General features: G+C 47.6%; 1 protein-coding gene across 8 annotated transcripts in view; it reads right to left on the bottom strand.

Moving 5' to 3' along the window:
• Positions 1 to 1,071: 1,071 nt before the first annotated feature.
• Positions 1,072 to 16,632, bottom strand: part of lrrfip1b (leucine rich repeat (in FLII) interacting protein 1b) — a 29,905-nt gene continuing 14,344 nt past the window's right edge. The window contains exons 3-19 of one of the 8 annotated variants that reach the window (XM_047354934.1): positions 15,756 to 15,773; positions 15,633 to 15,680; positions 14,730 to 14,774; positions 14,570 to 14,620; positions 13,593 to 13,670; positions 13,438 to 13,473; positions 13,197 to 13,322; positions 12,838 to 13,008; positions 12,664 to 12,756; positions 10,660 to 10,752; positions 10,196 to 10,288; positions 9,221 to 9,341; positions 5,899 to 5,948; positions 5,704 to 5,815; positions 5,550 to 5,629; positions 1,860 to 1,964; positions 1,072 to 1,675 (exon numbers count right to left, since the gene is read on the bottom strand). In XM_047354934.1, the coding sequence (XP_047210890.1) occupies positions 1,565 to 1,675; positions 1,860 to 1,964; positions 5,550 to 5,629; positions 5,704 to 5,815; positions 5,899 to 5,948; positions 9,221 to 9,341; positions 10,196 to 10,288; positions 10,660 to 10,752; positions 12,664 to 12,756; positions 12,838 to 13,008; positions 13,197 to 13,322; positions 13,438 to 13,473; positions 13,593 to 13,670; positions 14,570 to 14,620; positions 14,730 to 14,774; positions 15,633 to 15,680; positions 15,756 to 15,773 (1,431 nt within the window). In that variant the 3' untranslated portion in view covers positions 1,072 to 1,564. Of the gene's footprint in view, positions 1,676 to 1,859; positions 1,965 to 5,549; positions 5,630 to 5,703; positions 5,816 to 5,898; positions 5,949 to 6,590; positions 8,872 to 9,220; positions 9,342 to 10,195; positions 10,289 to 10,659; positions 10,753 to 12,663; positions 12,757 to 12,837; positions 13,009 to 13,196; positions 13,323 to 13,437; positions 13,474 to 13,592; positions 13,671 to 14,569; positions 14,621 to 14,729; positions 14,775 to 15,632; positions 15,681 to 15,755; positions 15,774 to 16,632 lie in introns of those variants that run through there. The other 7 variants (XM_047354935.1, XM_047354928.1, XM_047354930.1 and 4 more) reach the window with 7 other exon arrangements.

Below are 16,632 nucleotides of genomic sequence, written 5' to 3'. Positions count from 1 at the left end.
CGATAAAGAGCCACCAACGGTGTTTTAGCAAGAAACCAGGAGAAAAGACAGAGACTGTGGAGAACTAATGCTGCAGAGGTCCAGACCGGTCTCAACCAGTTTGATCCAGTCTGATCCAGTTTGTGAGGGTTCAGTGTTACTGAACTGGCAACAGTTCGGCTTCTTCCAACAACCAATCAGAAGGTGACATGGAGTCTCTGCAATCACCATGGTTACCAGCAGCTGTGGGTGGGTCTTTGGAGGTGGAGCTTAATGAGAGAGAAGGGCGGAGCCTCTGAGCCGTTTTTATTCTGCTGTATAATGTGTAACTCTCCTTTAACTGTGTTGGAGATTCATTTCCTTTAACTGGAAAATATTTGTTCTACTGGTTTATTTGACTGGAACAGAACCCTCACTTCCTCTGGAGAGATCACTAAGGGTGTGTTCACACCAGGGAACTCCTTTGGTCCATTTGTTTGTTCTAGACTAAAAGCGGACTTCATTATTTTCCTTTGGTGCGGTTTGTTTTCACACTGTACTTTTTGCGACGTTCTATTTCTAATTTTTGAACCCATCGGAGAATGTGTCCTGCAAGCCGAAGGAGACGCTGTGCTCTGCGCCGAGCGAAAACACGCGGGCTTCAGCGTTGCTAAGCAGCGGGCCATGACTCGGGTAAGCTTTCGGTTCACAGCTATGGTGGCTCGTTAAGTCCAAAGAGGCGTCTGTTTTCTGTCACTGGGTCGGAGCCGGGTTATATTCACACCAGAAGCCAACCACACCAGGGTTCATTTGGAAGTGGACCGAGAACACCTCAAAAAGTGGGTCTCGGTCCGGTTGTCTGGTCCAGGGTTCGTTTGAGTGTATTCACACCTGCACAAAAGGGCCGGACCATGGAGAGAAACAAACTCCCATCCGTTTAAAGAGGACCAAAGGCGGCAGGTGTGAATGCACCCAGGTCACTGGAGATGATTGTACAAAGAAGGATTCTTCATAAAATGAAGAACATCATGGAGAACCCTGAGCATCTTCTTCATCAGACTGTCCTACAACAACAGAGTGTCTTCAGTCAGAGGCTTCTTCAGATCTGCTGTAAGACGGAGCACTACAGGAGATCCTTCCTGCCCACAGACATCAGCATCAGAACCTTGCATGATATGAGCTACAACAGGATTTAATTTCCCTTTGGGATTAATAGAGTAGTTTGAATTGAACTGAATAACACCATTATTGAACACTTGGCAATAAGTGGAACACTATTCCTGAACTCCAACAGTGAACCTTCTATGAACCTGTCAGGGTGGTCAGACTCGGCCTGTCTGAGATAGACCTGGAGTTTCAGGTCAGAATCCAGCTCTTCAGACAGCTTGATGATCCAGAAAATAATCTGGAGTGGTGAATATTTTCCTCTTGAGTTGTCTTTATTTTTTACTTTCAACTTGCTTCCTTTTGGTGTGTTGTCTCACCCTTAGCTTCCTCCACCCATCTGGTGCTGATTGTCTTCTGACGACACTAGAGTCTCTCTGTAGAAATGTTCTGAACTCTACAGATGGTTCTGCTGTCTGAAGACCCTGTCCAGGGGAGAGCGTCACTGCTGGGCCAGCAGGGCGTTCCTGTTGGCCTTCATCTTCTCCAGGCGCTTGGACAGGTGGCTGTTACTGACCTCCAGCTCCTCGATGCGGTCCAGAGCGGAGCGGAGCTGAAAGGAACGTAAAGAGAACAGGTCACCACAGGAAACAAAGCAAAGAACCTAAAACAGTCTGGAATCAAATCTGACAATAAATGAGACATGAAGAAAAACTAAACATGTCGGTAAAACCAGTGTGTTTCAATGAAACCAATATCATTATAGCTCTAACTCTACCTCTAGGGGGAGCTCTCACCTCTCTCTGCAGTCTTCTCTTCTCCACCTTCAGCTCATCTTCAATCTTCTCCGCATTCTCAGACGCAGACTTGTAGCGACACACCTGACCCTCAAGGCGGAGCACCTGAGCATCAGAACACACAACATCCAAGGTTATGGCTGAAGGCTGAAGGAGGTTCTACAGGAGGCTGAATGTGGATCTACAGGGGGCTGAAGGAGGTTCAACAGGAGGCTGAAGGTGGTTCTACAGGGTGCTGAAGGAGGTTCTACAGGAAGCTGAAGGAGGTTCTACAGGGCGCTGAAGGAGGTTCTACAGGCGGCTGAATGTGGATCTACAGGGGGCTGAAGGAGGTTCTACAGGAAGCTGAAGGAGGTTCTACAGGGCGCTGAAGGAGGTTCTACAGGGGGCTGAATGTGGATCTACAGGGGGCTGAAGGAGGTTCTACAGGAAGCTGAAGGTGGTTCTACAGGGCGCTGAAGGAGGTTCTACAGGAAGCTGAAGGAGGTTCTACAGGGCGCTGAAGGAGGTTCTACAGGAGGCTGAATGTGGATCTACAGGGGGCTGAAGGAGGTTCTACAGGAGGCTGAATGTGGATCTACAGGGGGCTGAAGGAGGTTCTACAGGAGGCTGAATGTGGATCTACAGGGGGCTGAAGGAGGTTCTACAGGAAGCTGAAGGAGGTTCTACAGGGCGCTGAAGGAGGTTCTACAGGGGGCTGAATGTGGATCTACAGGGGGCTGAAGGAGGTTCTACAGGAAGCTGAAGGTGGTTCTACAGGGCGCTGAAGGAGGTTCTACAGGAAGCTGAAGGAGGTTCTACAGGGCGCTGAAGGAGGTTCTACAGGAGGCTGAATGTGGATCTACAGGGGGCTGAAGGAGGTTCTACAGGAGGCTGAATGTGGATCTACAGGGGGCTGAAGGAGGTTCTACAGGAGGCTGAATGTGGATCTACAGGGGGCTGAAGGAGGTTCTACAGGAGGCTGAATGTGGATCTACAGGGGGCTGAAGGAGGTTCTACAGGAGGCTGAAGGTGGTTCTACAGGGTGCTGAAGGAGGTTCTACAGGAGGCTGAATGTGGATCTACAGGGGGCTGAAGGAGGTTCTACAGGAGGCTGAATGTGGATCTACAGGGGGCTGAAGGAGGTTCTACAGGAGGCTGAATGTGGATCTACAGGGGGCTGAAGGAGGTTCTACAGGAGGCTGAATGTGGATCTACAGGGGGCTGAAGGAGGTTCTACAGGAGGCTGAAGGTGGTTCTACAGGGTGCTGAAGGAGGTTCTACAGGAAGCTGAAGGAGGTTCTACAGGGCGCTGAAGGAGGTTCTACAGGAGGCTGAATGTGGATCTACAGGGGGCTGAAGGAGGTTCTACAGGAAGCTGAAGAAGGTTCTACAGGGCGCTGAAGGAGGTTCTACAGGAGGCTGAATGTGGATCTACAGGGGGCTGAAGGAGGTTCTACAGGAAGCTGAAGGTGGTTCTACAGGGCGCTGAAGGAGGTTCTACAGGAAGCTGAAGGAGGTTCTACAGGGCGCTGAAGGAGGTTCTACAGGAGGCTGAATGTGGATCTACAGGGGGCTGAAGGAGGTTCTACAGGAAGCTGAAGGAGGTTCTACAGGGCGCTGAAGGAGGTTCTACAGGAGGCTGAATGTGGATCTACAGGGGGCTGAAGGAGGTTCTACAGGAAGCTGAAGGTGGTTCTACAGGGCGCTGAAGGAGGTTCTACAGGAGGCTGAATGTGGATCTACAGGGGGCTGAAGGAGGTTCTACAGGAAGCTGAATGTGGTTCTACAGGGCGCTGAAGGAGGTTCTACAGGAGGCTGAATGTGGATCTACAGGGGGCTGAAGGAGGTTCTACAGGAAGCTGAATGTGGTTCTACAGGAAGCTGAAGGAGGTTCTACAGGAGGCTGAATGTGGATCTACAGGGGGCTGAAGGAGGTTCTACAGGAAGCTGAAGGAGGTTCTACAGGGCGCTGAAGGAGGTTCTACAGGAGGCTGAATGTGGATCTACAGGGGGCTGAAGGAGGTTCTACAGGAAGCTGAAGGAGGTTCTACAGGGCGCTGAAGGAGGTTCTACAGGAGGCTGAATGTGGATCTACAGGGGGCTGAAGGAGGTTCTACAGGAAGCTGAAGGTGGTTCTACAGGGCGCTGAAGGAGGTTCTACAGGAGGCTGAATGTGGATCTACAGGGGGCTGAAGGAGGTTCTACAGGGGGCTGAAGGAGGTTCTACAGGAAGCTGAAGGTGGTTCTACAGGGCGCTGAAGGAGGTTCTACAGGAGGCTGAATGTGGATCTACAGGGGGCTGAAGGAGGTTCTACAGGAAGCTGAATGTGGTTCTACAGGGCGCTGAAGGAGGTTCTACAGGAGGCTGAATGTGGATCTACAGGGGGCTGAAGGAGGTTCTACAGGAAGCTGAAGGTGGTTCTACAGGGCGCTGAAGGAGGTTCTACAGGAGGCTGAATGTGGATCTACAGGGGGCTGAAGGAGGTTCTACAGGAAGCTGAATGTGGTTCTACAGGGCGCTGAAGGAGGTTCTACAGGAGGCTGAATGTGGATCTACAGGAAGCTGAAGGAGGTTCTACAGGAAGCTGAATGTGGTTCTACAGGAAGCTGAAGGAGGTTCTACAGGAGGCTGAATGTGGATCTACAGGGGGCTGAAGGAGGTTCTACAGGAGGCTGAATGTGGATCTACAGGGCACTGAAGGAGGTTCTACAGGAGGCTGAATGTGGATCTACAGGGGGCTGAAGGAGGTTCTACAGGAGGCTGAATGTGGATCTACAGGGCGCTGAAGGAGGTTCTACAGGAGGCTGAATGTGGATCTACAGGAAGCTGAAGGAGGTTCTACAGGAAGCTGAATGTGGTTCTACAGGAAGCTGAAGGAGGTTCTACAGGAGGCTGAATGTGGATCTACAGGGGGCTGAAGGAGGTTCTACAGGAGGCTGAATGTGGATCTACAGGAAGCTGAAGGAGGTTCTACAGGAAGCTGAATGTGGTTCTACAGGAAGCTGAAGGAGGTTCTACAGGAGGCTGAATGTGGATCTACAGGGGGCTGAAGGAGGTTCTACAGGAGGCTGAATGTGGATCTACAGGAAGCTGAAGGAGGTTCTACAGGAAGCTGAATGTGGTTCTACAGGAAGCTGAAGGAGGTTCTACAGGAGGCTGAATGTGGTTCTACAGGGGGCTGAAGGAGGTTCTACAGGAGGCTGAATGTGGATCTACAGGGCGCTGAAGGAGGTTCTACAGGAGGCTGAATGTGGATCTACAGGAAGCTGAAGGAGGTTCTACAGGAAGCTGAATGTGGTTCTACAGGAAGCTGAAGGAGGTTCTACAGGAGGCTGAATGTGGATCTACAGGGCACTGAAGGAGGTTCTACAGGAGGCTGAATGTGGATCTACAGGGGGCTGAAGGAGGTTCTACAGGAGGCTGAATGTGGATCTACAGGGCGCTGAAGGAGGTTCTACAGGAGGCTGAATGTGGATCTACAGGGGGCTGAAGGAGGTTCTACAGGAGGCTGAATGTGGATCTACAGGGCGCTGAAGGAGGTTCTACAGGAGGCTGAACATGGATCTACAGGAGGCTGGATCAGCTGGACTTATTAATTCTACTACTGAATATTCCATTATCTGTGTAAGAACATCTAAGTTCTCCTGATTTAAAAGGTGATTTAAAACCAAATGAAAAGAGAAACATCTTAATGTCAAGATGCTCACATTTTGTTCCAGAGTCGTAACTTCCTGCTCAGATTTCACCAGTTTGAACTTGAGTTCACTGATCTGCCTGTTGGAGTCTCCTGGTGAAAATAAAATATAAGAAGTCAGGATTAATTCTGCAGCTGATGAACATCAGGTTTGATCAGGAAGTTACTTTGCAGCTCCAACAGTTGAGGGTCTATCTCGTTCTCCTGAGCGTTCTCCCCTGGATTCTGGACTCCATCCACCCCGTTCCTCTGCTCCAGCTGAGACTTCAGCAGCCTGACCTGAACATTGACAGATTAAAGCCATTTTCCAACAGATCTTTCAGCCTCACTATCTTTTGAGCCCAAAGGTTTCCAGATCTTACCTGATCATGTAAACTTTCTCTGTCATCAAACAGTTTCTTCATCCGCAGCTCTGAAACAGCACAGTAAGGAACAATGACGGATTTGCCTGAGTGAGCTCAAAGTTAAGCCAGGCCATCGTATGGTCATCATACAGTTTGGTAGCGACATGCTGCTGAAAATCTGATTATAAGGTGAATTATCTCATGATTCCTCACATTTTTCTTCATTAATTTCACCCTAAATTAATAACATGACATAACTCTAGATTACAATCCTGCAGAGTTTTAAAGCTCCTTTTGGTGAAATGTTGGACTCCAGCTGAGGATTTCTAGCAACTTAAAGCTCTGAGGAACTCCACTACTTCGTGAGGTGAAAGAACCTTTGATACGGAGGAGTTGAAGACTCAAGTCACTGGATGAAGCTTTGAATCCACTCATGGTGAGCACAATCAGCCGATGAAACAATAATTATCTTCACATTTGATTTCATTATTGATTAACATTAATTCATTCAGATCAGAACATTTCACCCAATCATTTCACAGTCTGTAAATTCAATCATGTCTCACCTTAAAATGATTGTTGATGCTGTAAATGATCTGACAGCAGGTAGCAGGTAGAACGTTTGCTTACCCTTCAGGTGTGATTTCACAGAGGAGAACATTGTCTACTGATGAAGCATGAATGAAACAAACGACCAGAACACAGAGCTCTAGGATTCAGCTGAACCTTTATTTCTGGACGTTATCTTCAGATTTCTCTAACAAGTCTGGCCAGAAGGAACTTAAATAAATCATATTCAGCAGATGAGTCCCTTCAAAATGTCCACTTCTAATCATTTCTACGTATCTTCAGTCACTCCGCACCTTTAACTCATTCATGTTATTTCTTCTGGACCCGTCCAGAACTAACAGTGAGCATGTTTTCTTCCGTCTGTTTCCTAAATATTTCTGTCTGCTACTGTCACGTTTTCTGTTGAAGGTTGGTTCATGAGGACCAGCAGCAGAAGGTGCTCCTGGGCTTATGAAATCTTGCAGTCTGTATTGTCATTCTTCCTGTTGTCCAAACTGGGTCCCTCATGATCCGTCTCTGGTTCCGCATTGCCCAGTGCTGGAACACTTTGAACCTCAGCCTCCATCATGGCCAGCTTCTGTTGCTGTGATGGAGGCTCTTGACCCTCCTCTTCCTCCTCATCAGCCTCCTCACAGCTGTCCATGTCTCCAACCGACACCGCCTCCACAGAACCAACACTTGACCCGTCCAGCCGTTGTCCCTCCTGGAGGCCCAACAGAGCCAGTTCAGGAACAGCCAAGGCTCTGATTTCCTCAGCGGTCACCTCCATGAATCTCCTGACCTTTGAACTTTGTCCAACGTTAGAGTGTGCTGACATGCTGCGGTTCCCGCTCAGCTCCTTTGAATCTCCGGCAGAAACCTGCAGATGGGTTTGATTATCAGACCTCTTCCCCAAACTGAGATCAGACCTGGAACCCGTTGAGTTCTTGCGAGGGTCATCAAAGTACGAGTCAACAAAGACAAAGTCTACTGAGGTGTTTCTTGAAGGAGAACTAGTGAGATTGAAGCTAGATTCAGCAGGAGTGGCTCCAGACGCAGCATTTATCTGCAGGTCCGTTTGTTTGGACCTGGTCCCTCCTCTCTCTCTGGTGGCAGCATGATGGTGAAAAGTTGAACAAACTCTATTTGACGAACCAGACCAGTCCTCCATTCTGTCTGAGGAGCAACTGACTCTTGGTGAAGCAGAATGTCTAGCCAGATGTCCTTCCACACATCCAGAACCTTCTGCGGTTTCTTTGGTTAGGCTTGTCAGATTTAGCCACATCTTCGTAGAGAGTCTGGTACCCATCACTGGCCACGTTGACTCATGTCCACCTCCATCATTCAGACAGGACTCATTTCCTGAGCGGTTTCTTAATGTGTTTTCCAAATCTGAGATCCACTGATGGAGACAGATCAGGATTTCTGAGAAGATTCTTGACATTTCAACCACAAACCCTGGTTTATCCTCCAGGCCTTGGAGCAAATCTTGGACAGTTGTCTCCAGAAAGGTCCACATGTCCTCTGGAACAAAGGCTGATGTTCTCTTTTGGTGTTCTGGGCAAGCTTTCTGTATCTGAGCAGCTCTTCGGAGTGATTCTCCAGTGCTTTGGTCCTGAAATGTCTCAGGTCTTCCTAAGGTTTCAGGAGAAGATGTAGCATATACTTTAGTTTCCAGTTTGGTTCTATTCCTTTCGCCGGACCCTTCTTCAGTACCTTGAGTCTCACCCTTTGATTCGCTGGTCCCTGCTCCAGCTTCTCCACTGAAACCTGGAACTTCACCTTCCTGGTTCCTGTCTTCATCTTGGCTCTGGGAACCCAGATTTAAAGTACACATACCCTTTTGTTCAAAGTCTGTTTCAGAGGAAGAAGCTTCATTTTCCAGAACCAAAGAGACATCCTGGTTTATTGTCTCTTCAGACAGAGAGTTCAGTTTTCCAGCAGCTGAAAGACCCAATACCACAGCTCGATTATCCAGAATAATCTCTTTAGAAGGTCGAGGTGGAACAAGTTTGGATCTGAAGACCTTTTCAGCTAAGACTTTGCGAACCGGCAAGATCTTTGAGGTGGATTCTCCCATTTTTCTTAAGTTGTCCATTTCCATGACTCCAACAGAATCAGAGTTACTGTCAGGTGTGGTCTTATCTTTAAAGACCTTGTCAGAAATCTGAGATGGATCTCCAGATCTGTCTTTGCCGGGCTGTTTCTTATTTGCTTCGCTGCCATCCACTCTGGTGGGAGGTTTCTTGGTCGGATCCTTTTCACCTCTCTTGTTCCGTGGTTGCCGGTTTCTGGCTGGATATTTTTTGGGCGGGTTCCATCTTTCTCTGGACGGTCTGGTTTGGTCGTTCACAGAAATCGCGCTCAGAGTCCGCTTGATGTCTCTGGGGTCATTTTGAGGGGTTTTGCTGCCCTCTGCTGGCTGCCGCTCTGAAGCTTTCCCTGAAAGACCATGAAGAGACGTTGGAAGACCAAACAGCCGACATTCAAGATGGAAAAAAGACAGCAGGAGGAGATTAACCGTGCCAATGAGATAAGGAGGATCACAGAGGAATTACAGAAGGACTGATGTTCAGACCTTCTTCATAAAGGAGCCCACGATTTAACGAGCTGATTGAAAACCAGAACCCTGCACCAGTTAAAGACATCATCAAACATGAACTTCATGCATCTTAGTGTCCCATCCTGTCCTATCCTGAAGTAATGACTAGATAAAATCAAAGGTTTTAGTTAAAGTCTGAAAGGTTTAGTAAGATGAAGCATTTTTAGTTGGGAATTAACTCATTCCTACCGAGCGTGCTCTCTCTGCCGCTCGGTGGCGAGTCTTCCGCCAGGCAGCAGGCAGAATCATCCTCGGCCCGTTCTGCGTCACCGTTGGGGGTGCTGTCAGGAGAGACAGCCACTCCATGGTTCTGGTGAGCAGAAAGTCGTACATCAGTGATTGATTTGGTAACTTTTAGGAAAGTGTAACAGTAAAACATCTGAGAACGTCACTGTTGCTCAGACACATCCTTACCGAGTCAGAACAAATGTAAGGTTTATCCCTTTATCAGGCCCACGATGAAGGCAGAACAAAAGGTTCTGGACTAAATAACCCTAAAATAAAGTGGTTTTGGTTTTTCAGAGGTTTCCGGGGTTTGGTGCTTTTAAGCAGCATCAACCAACGATGAAGCATAAGAAAAAAATGTGTCTTTTTGTTTTCATTTGAACATCATTTTTTTCCTGGACGTGTCAAATATTCAACAGTTTACAAAACGTGTCGTATGAACTGTTGGGGCTCCCTTTATCTTGTGCTCCACATGGGTCCCCTGGACACAACCAAATGCTCCTAAAGGAAAGTTATGTACCATCGTCAGTCGTCAGCAGACATAAATATGACATATTTTGAATATTTAACCCCTTTACTGTCTGAGAGGTAAAGAACTAACAAATTAATATGTAGTGCATTCATTTTAAATGGGAGTGAGAAGAATGCATGGTGGCTGAACATGGGCTTGCTTAAGGTCACATGGTTCCACTGAGGTGTAAACACCTGGCTCAGACACCCCCAGCTCCCAGAATCCCCTCAGGCTGTTCCTGCAGGGGAGGAACCTGGGGCCAGATGGACAAACAATGGGCCTAAAACAAACCAGACTTCACCAGAACCTGAGGAACTTCATCTTCTGGGTTAATCTCCTGGTTTTTGTATCTATGCAGACTTAAAGTTCTAATGTGATGTTGCACACAGTCAACAGGTACCCATCTGAGGACGACAAGGTCCAAATACCTTCAGTGAGTCTCGCAGTCGGACCACCTCGCTTCTGAGCCCGTCGCGTTCGATCCGAACGATGTCGGAGATTTCTCTGTGGCGCTCTAATGCCTGACGCAGGAAGGAGTTAATGAAGAAGGTTAGAGAGGAAGAAAGGTTAGGCAACAGGAAACAAGTAGGAAAAAAGCCTGGAAAGGTCTTCAGAGGCAGGAAGTAACCTTTAACCTTCACTGGTTGGATTCTGTTCCTGTCCAATAAAGACGGATCAGGAAGGTCCAAACACATCTACTACAGTGTTGATTCGTCCTAACCTGCTGGCTCGGCACAAGGATTGTACCAGACAGAGGCATCGATCTGAATTTATCCCAAGAATTGGGGCCAAATGTTCGGAGCAGAACCATGTGCCGGCCGGCCCAGTGATCTGGTTCTGGTTCCTCTGCCTCTGGAAACAAGAGAAACTCTGGAAGCAAGCAGCATCCTACCGTGACCTGCTTCTCCTTCCACTGCAGAGCTTCCTGCAGGTCGGAGACCTCCTGACGGTAACTGCTGCTCTTCAGACGCAGATCAGAGACTTCCTGTCCACCAGAGGGCAGCAGAGAGCAGCAGGAACAGGAAAGTGCAGAGAGAGGAGGATCAGCAGGAAGAATCAGGGAGAGTTAGTCTGTCTGACATTAGATGTTTGGACAAATGTAAAATAAACCTGAATAGCGATGGTTCAGCTGCGTTCATATTCAGCTTAATAACTGACAGTTGTTATTTAGCACCCTGCAGGAGGAATAGGACCAGTAACTGCTGCTGCAGACCCGTTAAAAGTTGGCCAATAGCAGAACATGTTCCTGTAACGGAGATAACTCTGCTAACTCTGTTAGAATACGTCCAAAAGCCGCTGGGAAACACACTGCAGACATCCCCTCAGTCATTTCGCAACATGTCTGCCTTAAAAGGATAAATCCATCCTGCTGGTGGTCAGTGGTGACCGGACCAGAGGTGAGGAGCACCCAGAACGGGTCATCAGTCCATCACAGAGACATGCGGAGACCTATAACCACGTACGCCCTCCTGAAACCAAGCAGGAGAGCCAGTTATGTGTTTGGACAAGATGTTAATCAGTAAATCAGGAAACAACCAGGACCAAGGATGATAGAACTGACCCAGAACCACGGGGGAACATGCAGAATGTTTAAATACAGCGGTGTGGAGAAAGTATTTACCCCCTCAGTCTAATAACTGGTTGTTCCCCGATTGTTTGTACTGTATACTGCGCCTTCACATCACTGTGGAGGAACTCTGACCCACTCTGCTTTGCAGAATTGATTTAATTGAGACACATTGGAGGGCTTTCCTGCAGTAACAGGATCTTACTCAGGATTCAAGTTTGGACTTTGACTAGGCCACTCCAAAACCTTATATTTATTTTTGAGTCATCCAGAAGTGGACTTGCTGATGAGCTTTCAATCACTCTTCTTCTGGCTAGGCTCACAAACTGAGGGTCGGACATTGTCCTTCATGGTTCCATTAACTACAGCAGGTCATCTAGGCCCTGAAGCAGCAAAGCAGCCCAGACCATCACACTTCCACCACCATGTTTGACTGTAGGTAACATGTTCTGGTTTTGAAATGCTTTTAGCTTAACATCCAATGTAACGGGTCATACACCTTCCAGAAAGGTCAACTTTTGTCTCATCAGTTCAAACAATATTTTCCGAGAAGTCTTGGAGACCATCAAGATGTTTTCTGGTAAATATGAGATGGGTCCTTATGTTCCTTTGGGTCAGCAGTGGTTCTGGCCCTGAAACCCTCCCATAGAGGCCATCTCTGCCCAGTCTCTCTTTCTTATTGTTGAATCATGACCTCTAACCTTAACTGAGGCAGTGAGGCCTGCAGAGCTTTAGATGTTGTTCTGGGTTCTTCTGTGACCTCCTAGCTAAATCGTTGATGGAATATTTTTGGTAGGCCGGCCTCTCCTGAGAAGGTTCCCCACTGTTCCATGTGTTCTCCGTGTGTGGATAAAGGTTCTCACCATGGTTCTCTGGAGTCCCAAAGACTCAGGAATGGATGTGTAACCCTTTCTAGGCCGATGGATGTCAGATACTTTGTTTCTCTTCTGTCCTTGAATTTCTGGACGTGATGCGTTACTTTTTGAGATCTTTTAGCCTGCTTCGTGTTGTCCGTTTAAGTGATTTGATTCTACAGATCTGGGTCTAATCGGGTCTGGGTGTGGCTGATCAAACTAAGCCAAAGTATTTGGTTAATCGGTTAATTTTAAGGAGAATAATTACTCTTCCTTGTTGGGCCAGGATGGTTTGGGTGGATTTTCTGCTTTTAATAAATGGAATCATCCTTTTCTCTCTACTCGTTTTATCTTGTCGGATATTAACATTAGTTGGATGATCAGAAACATTTCAAAAGTGAAAACTGTAGGAATCTGAAGCTTCTGTGTCTCATGTGTCTTCATAGCTGCTGTCCTGTGAGTGTGGCTGTCTGACCTTCAGCAGCTCGTTGGTTCTTCTCAGACTGTCCTCCATTTCTTTGAACTGGACCTTCAGGACACTGTGAGTCTGACGCTCGCGCTCCAGCTCCTGGAGAGACATCAAACCAAGTTCTAGCACCACCATCATCACCACCATCAACACTAAGAGCAGCAACAGACATCATGTGACCTTGCTGGAGTCCTCCCAGCGGCGTCGGGCCTCCCACAGCAGCTCCTCCATGTCACTGAGCTCCTCCCTCAGGTTCTCCACCTGAAACATCAAAGTTGTCTTGTCGTTGTGAAGCTGAGCGTTGGAGACCATCGCTCTGCGGTACTTCTCCTCTGCCTCTGCCAGGGAGTCCTGCAGGGTCACAGGCATGGGTCACATGATCAATCATCCATAATCGGTCCTGTTCAGCTTTGATTGGACAGAAATGGATTGGACCGTTTATGTCTCTGTTTTTGTCAATGAGGAGTCTGTTAGTTGGGTTCGGGTTCCACTCACTGATATTAAAAAGGTTCTGAGCATTAAACTGGTACCAGGAGTACCTTCATTTCTCTGATTGATGCCTCTGTTTCTACGGAGAACGACGTGTCACAGCTTCCTCTGCGTGACGAAGCTCCGCCCAGCGAGGCCAGTGTGGCGGCGGACAGAGTGGACGCCGTCCTGGACCCCTGAGAGGGACAGAGGGAGGTAGGTGTGAACCAAAGGACTGAGTCCGGCTGTTGTCCAGTGAGAGCAGCTGTATTCTGTCGGATTAGAAACCTGTCTGTGGGTCAAAGGTCTCACCTTATCAACGAACTCCCGGTCTGTCCTCTCCTCCACCTGAACACACACAGAAACTGATCAGTTTTCAACCAATCACATCAATTAAACGGCTTCGTTAGCCGCAACACCACAGAAAACCAGCAGAGGGCGCTACAGTGGGACTTTCACTCTCTCACCACAGGGCTCGCACGGGCTGAACTGGCCCTGGAGGAGGCCCGAGAGCTGGAGCCCAGGAGGCCACCATAGTCTGAGGGCTTAGGGGTTGGGAGACAGGAAACAAGGAAGAGAAAACGCCAGAAACAAGGAAAGGAAGCAAGGAGAAAGGGAAAGAAATAAAGAATATATGTTAATGAAGTTGATAAATAAAGATTATCAGAGCTCAACATCACAGGTATGTTAGAAATGGATTCAGAGCAGCTTAGACTGGTTTAGACAAAGTTAGACTGGTTTACACTAGGACAGGCTGCCTTGGACCTATTCTGATGGATTCTGACTGATTCATACTGGTTTACAGTTTTAGACCGATTTAGACTGGCTCAGACTAGTTGAGACCAGCAGATACTGTTGGTACAGGACCAGTGATGATGTTTAATCACGACACCGGACGAACTGTGATGAAAACAACCAATAGTAAGACAGTGGAGGTCTGAGGAGGTCCATTTAAGGCGTTTTTACACCATTATGAGGCAGCTAAAATGAAATCTATTAGAATTTTTCTAAATAACTAAAGCAAACATTCCAACCTGATAGCTTAAAGATTTAATCCTTGAAGTCCATGTTTTTATACTCCCAGTTTACCCAGCATCAAGCACCACGTAAACTTAACATTCCAGCTATTATTGGGGAATTAGGTTAAACCCTTAAACCCCTGATTCCCAGCTAAGCCGTGTTAAGGAAACACTTCAGGTCTTTATGACAAAGCAGCTAGTCATTAATAACTAACCAGGTCAGACTGGTTTCCACCAGAACCATCAGGTTGGTTTGGACAAATTTGCTCAGACAGTTTCTGGAGTTCAGCTTAAATCTTTAGTTTCTGCTTCAAATCAACAGTTCAGATTGTTTAAGAAGACTAAAAAACTGTTCCATCAAGAGGAACCTGTCTGGTTTCAGATCTACTAAACCTGGACCTTCAGATGGTTTCTGATCAACTCACCCTATAGCTGCCTCGACTGCCCACAGACATCCTCTCCTCATCATCGGAGATCTACAACCAAACAATCAGAAGATAAATGTGTGCTGATCCAGACTCTTCCTCTCAGCAAACATATGACCACCTGCAGCCGAAACACAGTAGAAGAAGAAGAGGTACAGACCGAGGCGTGTTTCCGAGAGAGGCGGGAGTAACGCTCACTGTCCTCCTGAAAGGCCATGAAGAAGATAGGTGTTACAGAAGGAGAAGAAGAAAGAAGCATAAGGTGTCTGCAGAACATCCACCTGACAGACAAAGAGCAGGGAAAACAGCCTGCCAGACATGCAGAGGGGTTTAACTTACATATACCTGCTCTAAATATAAATACTGTTTCATGTGAGGGTGGAGATTAAAGGTGGAGCTCAGTGAATAAAACTTTCAGTTAACATGCAGGCTGAAGAACCGGAGAACATCCACCTGACAGACAAAGAGCAGGGAAAACAGCCTGCCAGACATGCAGAGGGGATAAAAACAACAAGAACATGGAGAAGATGGTCGATTTGAATAAATCTATGGTAACAGGGTAGAAGAAGAGATATTAATAAATAATACATTTATCTCAAGTTATATTTCTAATTAGATGATGAAACTAAATATTCAACCAAATTTAAAAAAGATGCAAAAATAACAGAAAAAACAAAACAAAATGTACGATAAAATTTTTTATTCATTTTAATATTTACAGTTTTACCCAAAATCCATAAAAAATGAATAAAATTGGATCAAAAATAAATCAAATCAAATTCAAACATCACCAAGAAATAAATAAAAGCAGAATAAAAACTGGAGAGAATGAAAACGTGTCAACAGCAGAGAGGAGCATGCAGAACCTTCACAGGTTCTCAGCAAGCACAATCCTACTGAGCGCGTGCAGAACGGACAACAACGCCATGGAAACCTCCTCTGTTTACAGCAGCTCTCACTGGGAGGACCGGTGTGACCCAATTCATGGGAACCGGACCCTGACCTGCCACACTGAGCTGCTGTAAGTCTGAAGGAGGTTTCTCCTGGTCAGAACCGGTCCTACCATCCACTGCTCGATGTGACCCCACTTATTATCCAGACCATAATACTTCTGTGGAGCAACACCATCACACAGGTTAGAAGCAGCTGGATAACCGACTGGGAGAACTGGAGGAACTGGGCCTACCTTGGTGCTGTGAAACAGCTGCAGAAGATGGAGAGGAAAGACCAGTAAAGGCAGGTTAGATGGCTACACCTGTGCTGGGTTACACTGAACCATGTGGACCTTCATGGAGGTCCCAGCTACCATGTGGACCTTCATGGAGGTCCCAGCTACCATGTGGACCTTCATGGAGGTCCCAGCTACCATGTGGACAATCATGGAGGTCCCAGCTACAATGTGGACAATCATGGAGGTCCCAGCTACCATGTGGACCATCATGGAGGTCCCAGCTACCATGTGGACCATCATGGAGGTCCCAGCTACAATATGGACAATCATGGAGGTCCCAGCTACCATGTGAACCTTCATGGAGGTCCCAGCTACCATGTGGACCTTCATGGAGGTCCCATCTACCATGTGGACCATCATGGAGGTCCCAGCTACCATGTGGACCTTCATAGAGGTCCCAGCTACCATGTGGACCTTCATGGAGGTCCCAGCTACAATGTGGACCATCATGGAGGTCCCAGCTACCATGTGGACCTTCATGGAGGTCCCAGCTACCATGTGGACCTTCATGGAGGTCCCAGCTACCATGTGGACCATCATGGAGGTCCCAGCTACCATGTGAACCTTCATGGAGGTCCCAGCTACCATGTGGACCATCATGGAGGTCCCAGCTACAATGTGGACCATCATGGAGGTCCCAGCTACCATGTGGACCATCATGGAGGTCCCAGCTACCATGTGAACCTTCATGGAGGTCCCAGCTACCATGTGGACCATCATGGAGGTCCCAGCTACCATGTGGACCTTCATGGAGGTCCCAGCTACCATGTGAACCTTCATGGAGGTCCCAGCTACCATGTGGACCTTCATGGAGGTCCCAGCTACCATGTGG

The sequence above is a fragment of the Girardinichthys multiradiatus genome, chromosome 24, assembly GCF_021462225.1.
Source record: "Girardinichthys multiradiatus isolate DD_20200921_A chromosome 24, DD_fGirMul_XY1, whole genome shotgun sequence".
Classification (NCBI taxonomy): Eukaryota; Metazoa; Chordata; class Actinopteri; order Cyprinodontiformes; family Goodeidae; genus Girardinichthys; species Girardinichthys multiradiatus.
Note: the sequence above shows the minus strand (reverse complement) of the source record. Positions and strands in the feature narration are given on the sequence as shown.